Genomic DNA, 15,925 nt, shown 5'->3' with positions numbered 1-15,925 from the left:
GTCGGGAACCAACCGCAGGATGTTTGGAAGGATTTCATTTTATTCCTACCGTCAACTACTCTTTAAAGTGCTAGGATAAAAATTAAAGAGATGAGCCACTATTCCATGCAGGACACCAACTCTTTGTTTCCTTTTTATCTATTTTGTCTAAATCTCTTTTCCAGCCAGGATCTGTTTTGTTTTACACTCCATGTGTTCTACACCAGACCTAGGAAAGTGGGAATGATGGCATGTGATGAACACACTTCAACGCCATGGACCAGAGCCATCAGACCAGAAAAATAAGCCAAAGGAGGACACTGGGGAAGTTATTTAACTTTATGAGTCCATTTTTCCATCTGTAATATGGAGGGTAATGGGTTGTGGGTACCTACCTCACAGGGTCTTTCTGAGGATGAAATAAAATGATGCACCTACACCTCCAACCCACAGAGTGGACTGGATATATAAGATACTTACATATATAACATGTAAATATATATATAATAACGGTCCTTTGGAAGGCTGTGTGAGAGTTCAGAGGGGACACTGCCTCGGGAGAAAAGACTTTTCTATTTTGGTAACAAATAGTATGAGCTCGGAGTCAGGTGCTGGGTTCAAATCTCAGTTCCACACTTAGAATCTGAGTAACTTCTGGCCTTCATGTAGCTCTTTCATAATCTGTCCCTTTTACAAAAAAAAAAGAAAGGTCTACACAATGAAAATGGAGGTCTTCATTGCCTATGTACAGACATAAAATCTATGTACAGACATAAAGCACCCTAAGTGTAGGGCACCCAGTAAAACTCAATAAATAGTATTTCCTTTCCTTTTAAGCTCCTTAGTCTATAGTCCAACACGTAACTGCCTTACACACTCTCTCTCATCAAATATTTTTACAGAGAGGCAAGCGCAGAAAGAACCACATAACAGATAAATGTCAACAGAATTCCCAATTAAAATTCTTTAGTTATGATCATTTAATCCAGTGTAGCTGGGTAACATATTTGTAAACCAAATCCTAATTTTCTTAATAAATCATTGAAATGAAATGGATGTGACAGCCCACAATCAGCTGAACTGGGCTGTTAGTTAGAGGCACAAGGGAATGGCTAGCTGCTGCAGCTTTTCAGAAACAGAAAGTATACTGAACAGTGAACACTGATAGATACATTTCAAAGTGTTTGGACATCTGGAACACCTTGTGATACAATTGTCTATTAAATTCACTTATCTCCAGGAGTTTCCAAGTGGACAAAATCGTTTCTGGGATTTGGGGCTTTATACAATTTGATCTGGGTGGATCTAGTGGAACAAAAATAATGTCTCCCAAAAACCTGGAAACAATTTTGTTAACTTAAGGGTCACAGAAAAACTCCTTCTTTTTAAAAACAAGCTCACTCTTGGTTAGCAATCTGAAGTTTCGATGGCTGACAAGACTGGCCTTTTGATCTCAACGCATCCTCTGAATGGATACATATCAAGAGCCTACAGTGAACACGGCAATCAACCTAGTGCCAGGGACACAGCCCTGAAGAGGACAGATGTGCTCCCTCTCGGGGAAACAGACAAGCAACAGCTCTTCCTTGGTTATTCGGTCACAGCTGTGATAAACGACATGCAGGAGGAAAACCAGAGTGAATGTCTCAGGGTACCAGACCTAGTGTGTGAGGTCAGAGAGGGCTTCCCGGAAGCAGTGATGCTTGAGCTGGGATGAGAAGGATAGAAAGGCTATCTAGTGACGAGAAAACCCTAAGTGCTGACAGAAAGGTGGAGAGCAGGAGGAGAGAGCTGGAAAACCTGCAGGTTATCTAATGATGAGTAGCTGGAAAGACTATTCCAAGTAGAGAAAAGAGAAAGTGCAAAGGCCCAGGGGCAGGATGGAGCAAAGGGGCATATTCAAGAAACTACCAGACACCAGTGAAACTCGGACAAGAGAACAAAGGGGAGAAGAATACAGGCAGGTGGAAGCTGGCAGCATACAGAGCCCACTGGGCCTTATAGCCACTCAAGAGAAACTGGTAGGCATAGCAGAGTTTAAGAAGGAAGAGTGCTATCAGATTTACATTTCTTAGAGATCATTCCAGGTCCTATGTACAGAACAACTTGAAGGGAAGCAAGAAGATACGTAGAGGGAGCAGTTGTGGTCAGGCAAGACACGATGGTGACTGAGACCAAGGCTGATTTTGTCCTCCAGGGGACATTTGGCAGTGCCTAGAGATATGTGTGATTGTCCCAACTTGGAGAGTGCTACTGGCATTTCGTAGGCAGAGGCCAGGGATGCTGCTAAACATCCTACGATGCACAGAACACTCTCCCCTCAACACAACACAACCAAGAATTATCCAACCCAAAATGTTAAGAGTGCTGAGGTCGGGAAATCCTAGTTTGGAGCATGGCGATCACTGGATGCGGCTGGAGAGCAGTAAATAGAATCAAGAAGTGTTTAGAAGGTAAAATCAAGAGGATTCAACGACAGACTGGATGTGGGGGTAAAAAAGCAGAAGGTATCAAGGATGAATCTCAAGTTTCTCAACAATTCCAAGTGAAGTTACGCCCAGAACCTTCCCTTTCTCAGAAAGCCAAAGAAGTTTTTGCTCTGGAATGCTTTTGCTCCAAGAATCAATTGGGTCAGTCAGTCCGGGAAACTGAGGCTGGGAGCCAAACTCTTTAACTTACTCAAGCATAGCATCACCAAGTCTGCTGCAGCCCAGATGCGGCCTCAGGTGGGTTAAACATGCCTTTTGAGGCTGTAGTTACCTCTCACAACTGCTGGGCTGGGTTTAGAACTTTGCCCTGGTCTTTCTTAAAGCGCTTAGGAAGGGATGTTTAGATGATGATCAGTAAAATCATAACTATATGGAGGAAACCAATGTAAGTTTGTCTGTGTCTGTACTTGAGCCTAAACTCTTTGTCTAGCTGAGTAGCTACTCCAAGTGTGATAGGTGGGCCAGCATCACCTGGGACCTTGTTAGAAACACAGAATCTGAGGCCCAATGCCAGCCCTAATGGATCAGACAGAATCTCTAGGGCTAAGAGTCAGGAATCTGCGTTTTAACAGGGTCTCCAGCTGATTCCAATCACGTGGAGGTTTGAAAAGCCCTGACCCAGCTCACATTTTAGAACAGGAGAAACAACGCCTATCTAGGCAAGACTTACAAATCTGAAACGCTCAGCTGGTGCCAAAAATCCAAAACCTAAGATCCTTTCAACAACGCCACATCATTTTACGGACAAGGTCTAGGCCTTGAAGGGCTGGTATCGGAAATCTTCCGAGTGTTTATCTACTTCAGCTTGTAAAAGAGATGTAAACATCGGACTCATAAAAAAAATAAAAGTGTTGTGCATGAGTTTCCAAGCGATATAAATCCTTCTGCCTCTTGGAAGAGAAAAAACAGTACCCAGCGGGAACGGAGAGTCAGCCCAATGAAATAAACAAGTTCTTAAAACAGCTCGCAGTGGGAGGGGTTTTTCTGGCTGATGCAGGAACAGCAAAAGTTTTCAGCCAGGGCCACTGAGGGTTAACTTCGGAGCAAGCAAAGCAAGCTTCCCTAAGGCCTCAGCTGAGGCCAGCCAGGGTCTGAGGCCAGAAAAAGGAACCAGCAGGCTTTCAGGCCAGGCCGTTCTTGGCTGTCCTCAGGCAAGCACTGAGGTGCATAAAAGTCCCGAGCGGCACTCCAGCTCCAGAAGGAAACTTTCTCTGTAAGCTCAAAAAAGCAACAACTTGTCCCTAAGCTTAATCCCTTGATTATCCTACCCGCTCACCAACAGAGCTTTACAAACATCCACAGTTTTGATTCAAGTATCATATTTTTGATTCTGAGAGTTTACCCAAACACTCCAGAAAGAAAACAGAAAGGCAAGGAGAAATAATAAACTAGCTTAACAATGAATGATATATAAACTCAGGGGAGTGAATGGCTTATTTATAAATAAGCGTCACTTAAAACTATGCAGGAAGTCCAGATGACAGCATAAACAGGAGACACTTGGGAACTCCTTCCCCCAAACCCGGCGCCGGCTTGAACACCAAGCTTTGCCCTCTGTTTTGGTGATTCGCAGGCTCACACCAGTCTTTTGTACGCCTGTGCGGTCCGGGTGAGCCTCAGAGCTGTAAATATTTGCCCTTCGCCCAGAGCCGCCAGCTGCTGAGGCTGCAGCTGACAGACAGGCTGGGGGCCAGGAAGGGGTGGGGGTGGGGAGGGGGGAGTCGGAAAACTTGCAGGCCTGGTGTGCAAGTATGGAAGAGGGGGTTGGGAGAGGCATAGCAGATGCAGGGCACTGGGGGCCCCCAGGCAAATATGTTCTTCTCTGCTGAGCCATATGGAGCAGGCAACCATGGAGCGGCAGCCACACAGCCCACATGCCTCCCCAGTTGTTGAAAATGTGGCCTCTGCAATCAGGGAAACCCTGGTCCTCAACAGAGGATTCTGCCCCCCGCAGAAAACAGTAGACAATATCTGGAGACATTTTTGCTTATCACAACTTTTGTGGAGGGAATGCTACTGGCATCTAGTGGGTAGAGGCAAACGATGCTGCTAAATATCCTACAACGCACAGGACAGCCCTACAACAAAGAATCACGGGCCCCAAAGTTTCTGTATGTCCCAAGGTTGAGAACTCTGAGGCAGAACCTGAATCCCCACTCTGTCCCGAGTCGCTGTTTGCCTTTAGACAAATTCTATGACCTCTCTGAGGCTGCTTCCTCATCTCAAAGGATTAAATAATGCATATAGAGTGCTTGCCACAGTTGCCAGGACGTAGTCAACACTCAATAAATGGTACTTGTGGTTACACAGAGAGGCAACACAGTAGTGGTTAAGAGCTTGGCCTGGAGACATGGGAATATATGGGTTCAGAACCCAACTCTGGCTCCTAAAAGCCATGACCCACGCGTGACTGCCCTGACTGAGCTTCAGTTTCATCTACAAAATGAGGTCACACCCCCCCCTTACTTGACTGAAAGGCAAACGACCAAGAAGCACATAGCCTAGAGGCCTTAGAGCAGAGTAAGCCTTCACTAGCGCTGGCTGTATAATCATACCAGCGACAGGGACGAGGGGGTGGCACAGGGGAAGAAGTGAAAGATAATCGCACGCAACACTTGCTGGGCATTTACTCTGCGCCAGGCAGAGCGCCAGGTCCTTTTCATGTAGTCTCTCCCTGAGGGCTGGCAACAACCTGTTTTACATTTAGGAAAACCGAGGCACCTGGAAGTTAAGCTACAAGGTGACCCAACTAATTAGCAGACAGCTCAGATTCTAAAACGGTTCTAACTCCAGAGGACTCACTCTCAATGATTACTTTATTGGTGGTGACGGTTCCTTTAATTCTCTCTGGAATCCCCAGATGAACAACTCAGAGGGTGCCTGGCTGTGTTTTATCCCATGTGTTACATCTCTAGGGACCACAGTTTCCAACTTTAGAGAGGTTAAACAGCTTGCTCAAGGTCAGCCAGCTAGCTGGCAGCAAAGCGCACATCTGAATCCAGCTTTTACTCCAGGGGCCTGTCTTCTGGCATCTTTCTTATTCTACTCTGGCTGTGGGTTCCTTTTATTCTTTCTGGAATTCCTGAGGATGCAGGGATACAGCTCGCCCTGCGTGTCAAGATCTCATCCTGGATGCCACGTGTATAGGGACGTTTTCCAACCTGAGGAGAGATTAAGTGACTGCCCCCTAGATCACCTAGCTGGGCTGAGCAGCAATGCCTCTGAACACAGTTCCGATGCTGAAGCCGCACTCTTCATTCTTACTCTAGGCTGGTTTTGGGTTCCTTTTAGTCTTTCCAGAACCCCTGAAGCTACATTTTACACTGTGCATCTAATCTGTAGGGGCCACAGTTTCCAAACTTAGACTGACTCAGCGACCTGTTCACGGTGATACAGCGGGCCAGCAGTGGACGAAGAGGGAGGCAGGGATGCTGCTGGGGAGCTCCTGGCATCCCAGCGCTCAAGGGGACGGGGAGGCGCCCTGGGCACCCAGGGGTCCCGGCAGGGGTTCGGGGCGGGCGGCAGGCGCCTACCTTGCCGCCTGGCGGCGCGGCCACGCAGCGGCTGAGCGAGTCGAGGCGCGCGCTGTACTCGGTGAACTTCTTTTGGTAGCGCAGAGCGGTCATCTGCAGCTCCAGCTGCGCCGCGGCCAGCTGCGCCACGAGCGACTTCTCGCGCTTGCCGGCGCGCAGCGCCTCCTTCTTGAGCGCCTTGTGCAGCGCGCTCAGGCGGGCCTGCAGCGCGCTGTTGTGCGCCCGTAGGGCCCGCGCGCAGCAGTGGCCGCCCGCGCGCTGCTCGCCGTGCGTCAGGGGCAGCCCGCAGCCCTCCTGGCAGTGGCCCACGGGCCGCGCGTCGCACGCGTCGCGCATGTGCGCCTCCACGTCGCGCCGCAGCAGCACCTGGCCGCAGCCCGCGTGGCGGCAGCGCGCGGGCGCGAAGTCGCAGCGCTCGAGGTGCTCGGGCAGCTGCTGCAGCTTGACCACCTGGCCGCAGCCGCGCGCCGCGTACGCGCACTTGATGTCCAGCTTGAGGATGAGGCGCTTGAGCGGCAGGACGTGGTTGAGCTCCTTGGCCGACAGGCGACCACGGCAGCGCGCCGGGCAGCTGCCCTCCTGCACCACCCAGGGCAGCACGCAGCCGGCGCAGAAGACGTGGCCGCACGGCGTGGTCAGCGGGTCCTCCAGGACCTTGTGGCACAGCGCGCACTTCAAGTCCGGGTCCACGTCGCCGTCGAAGCGGTCCAGCTCGAAGCCCATGGTGGCGGCCGGGGCCCGGGGTCGCCACCGGGCGGCCGGCCGCCCCCTCCCTCCCTCCTGCGAGGCAGCCCAGACGCGCCGGCTGCGCCGCCCGTCCGCTCGCTCGCTCTCCCCGGACTGAGCCTAATTGCTTCAGACTTCCTCGGAAAATGCCCGAGGAACAGGACTCCTCCAGCCGTATTTTCGCGAGTGCATGCGCAAGCACATCCTGCCTCGGCGACCTCCCGCCCACCCCTTGCAAAAGGGAGGAGGCCGGGAGGCAGAGGCGAGTGGGGAGACCCGGAGGCTGGCCGAGGGGACCAGCCCGTCCAGGACGCCAGCCTGAGCCCACTTCTCCGGGGACTCCTCTGCTCTTTTGCGATTTTCGCTATAGGAGACAAAACGCGAGCCAAGAAAAGCACACTGAGTTGAAGCCGAGGCTGCTGCTGTCGCCCAGACGAGTTCTCCTGGAGCGCCTTCCGGGACAGATCGCGACTTTTTACTCCCCCTCCCGCTCCCTCTTTTGGTGGCTGATTGCAGAGAATGAAAAATATCTTGGGCCGCGCTATCTCAGCACTTACGGTCTTTATTTATTTATTTTATTCCAGGGAAAGTCACAGAGCCTGCGGGACGCTCCTGCAACTGCAGTGTGACCAGAGGCTCTGCGGACCCCAGGGTTTGGCAGCCCGAGGTTTCGAGGACCGGAGGGTGAATCTACTGGGGCTTATTTTCGGGGACGAGAGCTGCTCGCCTGCTGTCGGGGTGGGCGAGGCTGGCGTGCTGGTTCCGTCCACTTCACCTAACGCCTCTGAAGTGTCTGCCTTGCAGTGTGGCAGGCGTTGTGTTCTAAATCGGTCCCTATAAAATCATCAGTACAATGTTGTAAGAGAGTTAGTTCCATTTAAAAACTTTTTCCCCGTTACAGAAGTACCGCTGGTCGTACCGTGTTAAAAACTGCACAACTATCGAACTTGTGGAGAAGTTCCCCATAATCCTCCGCGATCATGTGAACCGCTTTCCTTCAGTTGTGTTTTTTCCTATCTGTATATTTTGTTATATTTCTATTTTGAGATTGGGGAAACTCAGGCTGGGAGAAGGCAAAAAAAAAACATTGTCCTGTAGGGTCCCATAGAGCAGTGTTTCTTAAGTTTTAATGTGGATGTGGATTCTGATCCAGTGGGTCTGGGTAGGGGGTGGGGGGAGCGGGGCATGAGAATCTCCATGTTGAAAGAGCTCCTAAGTGATGCTAATGCTGCCGGTGGTCAGTGGATTTCCACTTGATTGGAAAGTGGCCACCCATAAATCTGGACTTTTTCCTTCTACTCTGGGGTAGCTTTTCAAAGCAGTATAGTGAGCCTGACTGAGGGGATTTCAGCAACACTCCTGAGTGTTGAAAGAATTATTTGGGATTCCAACCTACATGATAAGTTCATAGCATCATCCATGGATTTTTGTTGTTGTTCTAAGGCTGTAGACTTTACTATGAAACATGCTGGCAGTGTTGGTAGAAGGAACTCAAGCTATGGAATTCTCATTTGGAACCCACTGCCAATTTCTGAATCGTGAAGTGGAAAAGTTGGATCTCTGTGTTTAGTGTGGCTCTGGGGCCTGGAAAGTGGGATTACAGCATCCATTTTGTCTAATTGCTTTTACTTCTCTCCCTTCTGTAGCTGCTAAGCCCGGTGACCTTCACTATTTAACAGCTTCATCAGAGTGAAAGGATTGCCTTGATGTCCATAAGGATTACTTGTTTTGAACTGACCTTTAAAAGGTTGACACTAACGAGATTTTTCAGTGCATTGTTGAGGTCATTGGACAGTGTTCTTTAATCACTGTTGGTGGCATTTGTTGCCTATTTGTGGTAGAGACTTTCTTTTAATTGCTTTAATCAATTAGTGCATTTCTTTGATAGTACGTGGGGTGGAATATAATTGGCCTTTGTTCAGATGAGCATGTGCCAGGAATCCTCCATCAGTATATTTATTAAGCTGCTCACAGGTTCTCAGATAATGGGTAAGAAACAAATTCTTTCAACAAAGGTGTGTGGGCCTGTCAGTTTCACAGGGTGGGCTAGTGTCAACAGGGTGATAATCTTCAAACTGGTTTTGAAAAACAGGGAAAGCTCGTCATACACCGCAAGTGGGAAATTAGTGCTTACTTTGGGTGCACACTTCTCTTAAGAGCGGTCCCACCCCCGTAGTAGACTGAGAGGTTGTTGATGAAGTGCCACAGCTGAGGCCACCGAGAAGCTGGAGCCTACTGTGGATCAGCCTCTTTAGGCAAAAGGAAAGTCTGTCTGACCACTCCTCGTTGGTTAATTTTACTATTGAAATTCTTGGAGATCAGGGGGAAAAAAAACCCTCCTAGAATGTCAGAGTTGTGGGACCTTCTGAATTTAATAGGGGAGCTGAGAACCAGAAAGTTTAAAAAAAAGAAACCTTTCAGAGCAAGGTTTCTTAACCTTGGCATTACTGACATTTTCAGCCAAATAATTCTTTGAAGTGGGGCTTGTCCTGTGCATTGTAGGATGTTTAGCAGCATCTCTGGTTGCTACCCACTATATGCCAGTGGCAACCGCCAACCCTAGTTGTGACAACCAGACATTTCCAACATCCCTTGGGGACAGAATTGCCCCACTTTGACAACTACGGGTTTAGGGCAACCTTTGGTTCATTGCTAAAGTCAGGCCATGCTAGTAGCCTACATCTTCTGCTGCCTGTGGAATGACCTGGAGAATGCAGCACAGTGAGAGTGGGTGTTAAATTGAAAACTGAGGCGCCACACTAAGAAACATGAATCCAAACCATAGGAAGGTGACTGTTCGGTATGGCAGGCCGTCTGAGAAAAGTAGCTGGTTTTTCTGACATGAATTAGATACGATTACTCAACCATTTCAGAGCATCTGAGTGTTTATAAACACATGCTTCCTTGTGGACACGTGGGTGGGTCACATTGCAAATGATTCTTAGAGCTTCCACCACCTCTGCCATCACCCTTTCCTTTTACAGTCCACTTCTGCACTTTCTAACCAAAATGTGGTCCCAAGCCTAACAGAAATGCTATATTCACCATTACTCTGATTTTAAGTTCTTCTTACTGTCCTTTCCATCAGACTGTTTAATCAGAAGATGACAATGTTTGCCATTTTTTAAGCTGGTCCTGGGTGCCAAGCATTGTGCTCACCACTTGACCTTCATTATTTCCTTAATCTTCGCAGCGCGTCAAGAGGTAGATGTATTGTTAGCCTCAACTTACAGATGAAGAAACTGAGGTTTTCAGAGGTTATGTAAGATATCAAAATGGCGGTCAAGAATGTCGACAGGATTCCAGACCCCTCACTCTTCACCTCTGAGAGCATTGTGCTGCCTCCTCCATGACCCCTAACTCAGGAGTTATCTCCTTACAAGTGATGCAGATAATCACCCCCTCCTCCTCCTTTACTCATCTCCCTTCTCCTGTATCAATCCTCAGCCTCCCCTTGGCTTTGGATAATTTGTGGGTATAATACTAGAAACAGGAAAAAAGTCAAGGTTTTTTCCCTTTTTTGGTGGCTTCCCGGGCTTAAATATTTGTACTCCACTGGCTGAAATAGAACCATAGAATTAGATTAATAAGCACCTTTTTAAAAAGAAACAAATGGAAGTACTTCCAGAGAGTAATAAACTGTATCGTTCACCCCCAAACAAGTGTGAAACATCTCAGTCAGATCGCTTGCCTCCTAGCATCACCAGTGTCAGCCATTCTGAGGGCCGGGAGGTTCATTTGGGCTTGGGTGGGGAGAAGAATAGGTAATTTTTGAACCTGGAGACTTTGGAGGACTTGGCTAAGTCAGGAGGAGCCATCACAGTGGGGACATTGCACAGAGAACAGGAAGAGTTGGGAAAATGCTTCCTACAAATTTGTGCAAAAGTCTGGTGCTGCACGTTGCTGAGGCCTCCTTTCCTGTCCCTCCAGGTGGGAGTAGCTTCCGTAGCACCGTCTGTGTCCCCTTGTGTGACATTTGTCATACCTGAAATGTCTTAATTTATTCAGTAATTATTTATTTAGTAGCTACCACATGCTAGGAAGGTGCGTTCTGGCCCTCGGGCTCCGGGGCTGAACAGGTGGGCAATGCTGCCTTAGTGAGCCCTCATTCCAGGGTGAGGAGAGGCGAGTGTCAGTAAACAGGTGCTGTAGTGAGATAACGAGGGGATGTGACAAGTTCTCTAAAGCAGTGCCATCCAAGTGTGACCAGGGAGGTTGGGCATAACATGAGAGCTTGTTGGAAATGCACCATCTCAGGCTTTACCCTGAACCTCCCGAGTTAGAATCCGCATCTTCACAATCCCCGAGTGATTCGTGTGCACTTAAAGTTTGAGAAGCGCTGCTGTAAAGACTGTGGAACAAGCAGACGTGCTGGAGAGCAGTTAGAGGGGCCCATTCCAAACAGGGGAGTCTGAGGAGAGGAATTATGAGTTGTTGCTTAAAGGATGAGAACAAGCCAGCAATAGTCGGCAGGAGGACATTCCAGGCAGAAGCAACAGAAAGTGTTGCGGTCCAGAGGGAGTCAAGCACTAGCTTTATTTAAGTTAGACTGAGCATGCCTAGAACTTGAAACGGGGAGAAAAGGGGAAAACAGAATCGAATAAGGGGAGAGAAGTAGGCAGGAGCCAGACATCCAGGGGCTTGCAGGGCATACCTAGTAAGGAGTTTGAACTGATTTAAGGGTGCTGGATGGTACTCAAGGGTTTTGGGCAGCCGAAGCGCACAGCTTGATCAATGTCTAGTTCTCACCCAGCGTCTATTCCACAGTAGGGACATCATGACCACATTAAATCTCGCATATTTAACACTCAGTAGAGACTTAATACACGTTAAGCATATAACTGCTGCCTCTCCCTGCTCCATTTAAGTTCCTGCTTCTAGGCTGCTAAGCTCAGGTTGATGCTACCAGCAGGAGGTGTCTGTATCACAGTATGGGTTAAATAAATATGGCTGTGTGGCCTATCTAGAGTATATGTCATCGTTTAGAACTTTGTTCCCGTAACACAATCTATTCTGAATTCTGGGCAGCCCACTCCCATAGGAATAGCTGGATCACTGTCTGGTTGTGAATTGGCAGGCCTTGTACAGAAAAATGTTTGTGTGTGTGGCAAGTATGATTCTAAAGACCTGTGACATTGTAGACATTTGGAGCTAGAAGAGAAGTTCTCTTTCATTCCACAAATACGTACTGAACCACTATCATCTAAGGAAAGTAGAAGGTAAGAATGTGAAAAAAGACACAGGACCTAGGCTAGCTCTTACCTTTCGAGAGCTTACAGGGTCCCAAGGTTGCCAATTAGTCCTAATTAAAAATAGTCCTAATATAAAAATAGTCCTAATATAAAAACAAATGTGTTAAGTATCTTATCCAGTCCAAATGACTCATTGTCAGATGAGGAAATGAAAGCTCAAAGAAGCTAGAAGAATTTCTAAATACGTATGATGAAACATAGTGTAGTTGTGGACACTCAGATACCCCTGCAGCCTAGTACAGTGGAGAAAGGATTGGACTAAGTGTCAGGAGATCTGCATTACACTGTTCACTGAGTGATTTTATATAAATATGATTGTGTGTGTGTATGCAATCTGATTAGTGCAGGCAGGCCTCAGATTCTCTTAGACCTAATTCTGAAGAATTTTTTTTATCACTCTTGTCCTGCTGTAGACGTCCATGTGGTCCTTCTGCCTCATGGCTCTACCCTACTGTAAGTCCGCTCTTCAGGGTCCTCTCCATTCCGTCAGTGGAGGGGGGAAAAGAATGGAAGATTGCCCGTGGAAGGTGTTTGTGAACCAGGCCTGGGAAGGGCGTTCGTTACTTTCATTCACGTTCTACTGGCTATAACTCAGTCACAGGGCCACACTGATCGTATCACCACTGGTATAGTGGCTTCCAAGTCCTCAAGGACTCAGGATTCTTTTATCTTACTGCTCTGTTGTCTATCGGGACTGGCCTCTATGCTCACTTCATGGACCGAGATGTTCACTGCAGAGCCAACCATTCCAGGCAGAAAAATGGAGGAAGGAGGGAAAGGCCAAAAATTACTGCCCCTACCGTAGTCTACCTTCTTTAGGAGCTTTCATGGAAGCCTATTCAACTATTTTCTCTTATCTCAACAGCAACCCGTACATGCAAGGAAGAGGATTTGTGAAATATAGTCTTTTATGGAGGCACATTGCTTCCTGGAATACTAAAAGGTTCTACCATGAGATATCACGTCGTATCCATCAGGATGGCTAATGTCAAAAAGACAGACAATAACAGGGGTTGACGAGGATGTGGCGAAATTGGAACCCTCATTCATTGCTGGCAGGATTGTAAAGTGGGACAGCCACTTTGGAAAACAGTTCCTCAGAATGTTAAACATTGGGTAACCATATGACCCAGCAATTCCAGTCATGTATACCCAAGAGAACTGAAAACATATGTCCACACAAAAGCTTGTACATGAATGTTCACAGCAACATTATTCATGATAACCAAAAAGTTTAAACCGTCCAAACATCCATCAACTGATGAACGTATAAACAAAATGTGGTATATCCATGCGGTAGAATCTCATTCACCATAAAAAGGAATGGAGTACGGATTCCTACTGTAACATGGGTTGACATTGAAAAAATTATCCTGAGTGAAAGAAGCCAAACACAGAATGCCACATATTGTATGATTTGGTTTATCTGGAATCTTTACAGACAGAAATTAGACTGGGGGAAGTAGGGAGTAACTGCTAATGGATATGGGATTTCTTTTTGAGGTGGTGAAAATGTTCTAAAATTAATCATGCTGATGGTTGTATACCTCTGAATATACTAAAAAGCTACTGAATGGTACACTTTAAAGGGTGAGTTTCATGGTATGTGAATTATGTCTCAATAAAGCTGTTATAAAAACACAAGAATATTAATAGGTTTCTGTTAATAAGGATGAAGGGAATGATGGATGTTAGATACACAGGTAGCACTCTGCATGTGTCCATATATGTGCATAAGCTTTTTTTTCAAAATTATGTCTGTAACACTGGTGTTTATTTTCTTGTTCTTGCCAAAGGCTATATTATTAAAAAATTATTGACTTGAATTGCATTAAAACTCTTTTTGCCTGCAAGTTTCTGACACTCAATTCAAAATGACTCAGGCATTAAAAAAAAAAAAAGGACTAGGCCATATCCTTGAAAAGTTTAGGAGGTAACAATAACTTCAGGCATGGCTGAATCCAGGTGTGCACATGAACACATTAAGAATCTGCTCTGCTTTCCTCTGGCTTGGTTTCCTTCTCAGGCAGGCTCTCCCCACATGGTGACACAGACAGACCCTACAGTCCACATTTGCATCTCACAAGCTTGTCAACCCCAGCAGAAAGAGCATCCTTTTCCTAAGAGTTCTAATACACATCCGAGGCATGATTCTTGGCCGGCCTTTTGTCATCTGCCCATTCCTGAACCAGGGACTGAGGACAACTTCACTCAGACCTCAAGAAAGGTTGGAGAGGGAATGGTTTCCCAAAGAGATGCCAGATAGGGAAAAAATATACCCCGCCTACAGTCTTATTGCAGAAGGCATCGCTAATACTAAAGGGGAAAGATGCATTACGGGTAAAATATATGTATTCCAATTGTCTTGGAATAAGTTGCAAAAATGCTCATCACCCTCCCTCACCATTATCAGTTATACCTTGACTTGAAGCAATCATCTGTGAAGGAAAAACAGACACAAGTAACAATGCAATATAATGCTCTTTTTAATAAACACATTCAAAATGACTTTGGTGCAACAATAAACCCTCTTCCTTCAGCTAAATCACATGAAGGTACAGTTTCTAAAGTTGAATTTAAACTTTTAAAGTTTAAAAGATACCTGTCATGTTGGTCACTGCTGGACCCCCAGGACCTAGGGCAGTGGACACTCACAGTGGACACTCATTGAACATGTTGATTGGTTGTGTAACTTACCCAAATATTTACTGCTCCAAACACATTTTTCAGGTTTCTAAAACCTCAGAGACCCTTGATTATTCCTAAGAAGAAAAAAAGCAAGGAATGCAATTTGAAGAGCGAGACCTCTGATCACATGGAATCCCCATCAGAAAGAAGATGGCTCCATCGTTACAGATTATGGCAAGGGATAAAATTATAAAATCATAAAAAGAAATATTCGTAAATAAAAAACAGAATCTCAGCACCGATTTCATTCATAAATGGGACATTTTTAATTTGGAAGAGCTGCTTTTCCAATATATAAGCTTCACTTTCTGGCATGTTCTTTAAAGTCAGCAAGCTCTTTAAACCCTTGCAGCTCAGGCCTATGATCTAGGAACTCATTAATTTTAATTTTTCTCCTGGCACCTTCTCCTTCACTCTCATTTACTCCGTAAAATTATGATAATAATAATCCATGCTTACCTAACATACAGTAATAATTGCTAATTAACTAATTTTTATATGTAGAAACCCCTGAAGACTTTACTCAGGAGCTAAATAGTCTTCTTTTAGGCTGGTGGGGAAGATACAACTTTCTGTTTGCAGGTGTGATGGCTCACGCCTCAATGCTGTCCGCTCCACTGGGGTGCAAGATTGTAAACTGCTTCTGTGTATTATCCATTGCAGATTGATTTGACAGGCAAAACCCTACAGCATGATATCCCTTTCTCTTGTCACCTCGGGCCTCAAGTAGCCAGAACTGGGGTCCACGTTTCACCCATGGAGGCCTCTGTACAGCAAAATATACAGCACTTTGGCACTGGCATCAACAGGCCGGCGTCTGAGCTCAAATGATGGAGAGTTGGGGCTCTCAGACTAGTGATTTCCAGAGTGTCCCCTCTCCCCTATAATATATAACATATAATTGCTTTCATTTAAATACCATTTGATTGTATTAAAAAAGAGGCTCGCCCATTGTTTGGGGTTTCTTTCTTGCCTTTTTATCATTTCTACAATCAAAGAATATCTTCTTTTCTTCTGGGAGGGCTTCAGGCAAAACATTTTTGAGATGTCAGCCAACCAAGGGAAATGTGACATCACCGTTCTTTGAAATCTTGTCCTGAAACTGTGGTTTTGGTACCCAGATCAAGCAAGCACTTGGCAATGAAAAAGGCAAAACAAAACATTAACGAAAATAGTCCGACAATGGTATGGTGTTTCTAGGATAATCGTTTGTTATATTTTAACAAACAAAAGTCACTTTAAACTTTCATTCTATTTT

At 46.3% G+C, this 15,925-nt stretch overlaps 1 protein-coding gene across 1 annotated transcript in view; it reads right to left on the bottom strand.

The window, feature by feature from the left end:
* The window catches only part of PDZRN3 (PDZ domain containing ring finger 3), a 234,301-nt gene extending 220,497 nt beyond the window's left edge, over positions 1 to 13,804 (bottom strand). Inside the window, exon 1 of the mRNA XM_070576771.1 lies at positions 6,002 to 13,804. Coding sequence (XP_070432872.1) covers positions 6,002 to 6,724 — 723 coding nt within the window. The 5' untranslated portion in view covers positions 6,725 to 13,804. The remainder of the gene's footprint in view (positions 1 to 6,001) is intronic.
* Between the last annotated feature and the right edge of the window lie 2,121 nt (positions 13,805 to 15,925).

This window comes from Equus przewalskii, chromosome 15 (assembly GCF_037783145.1).
Source record: "Equus przewalskii isolate Varuska chromosome 15, EquPr2, whole genome shotgun sequence".
In the NCBI taxonomy this organism is placed as follows: domain Eukaryota; kingdom Metazoa; phylum Chordata; class Mammalia; order Perissodactyla; family Equidae; genus Equus; species Equus przewalskii.
This window is presented reverse-complemented; position numbering and strand designations above follow the sequence as displayed.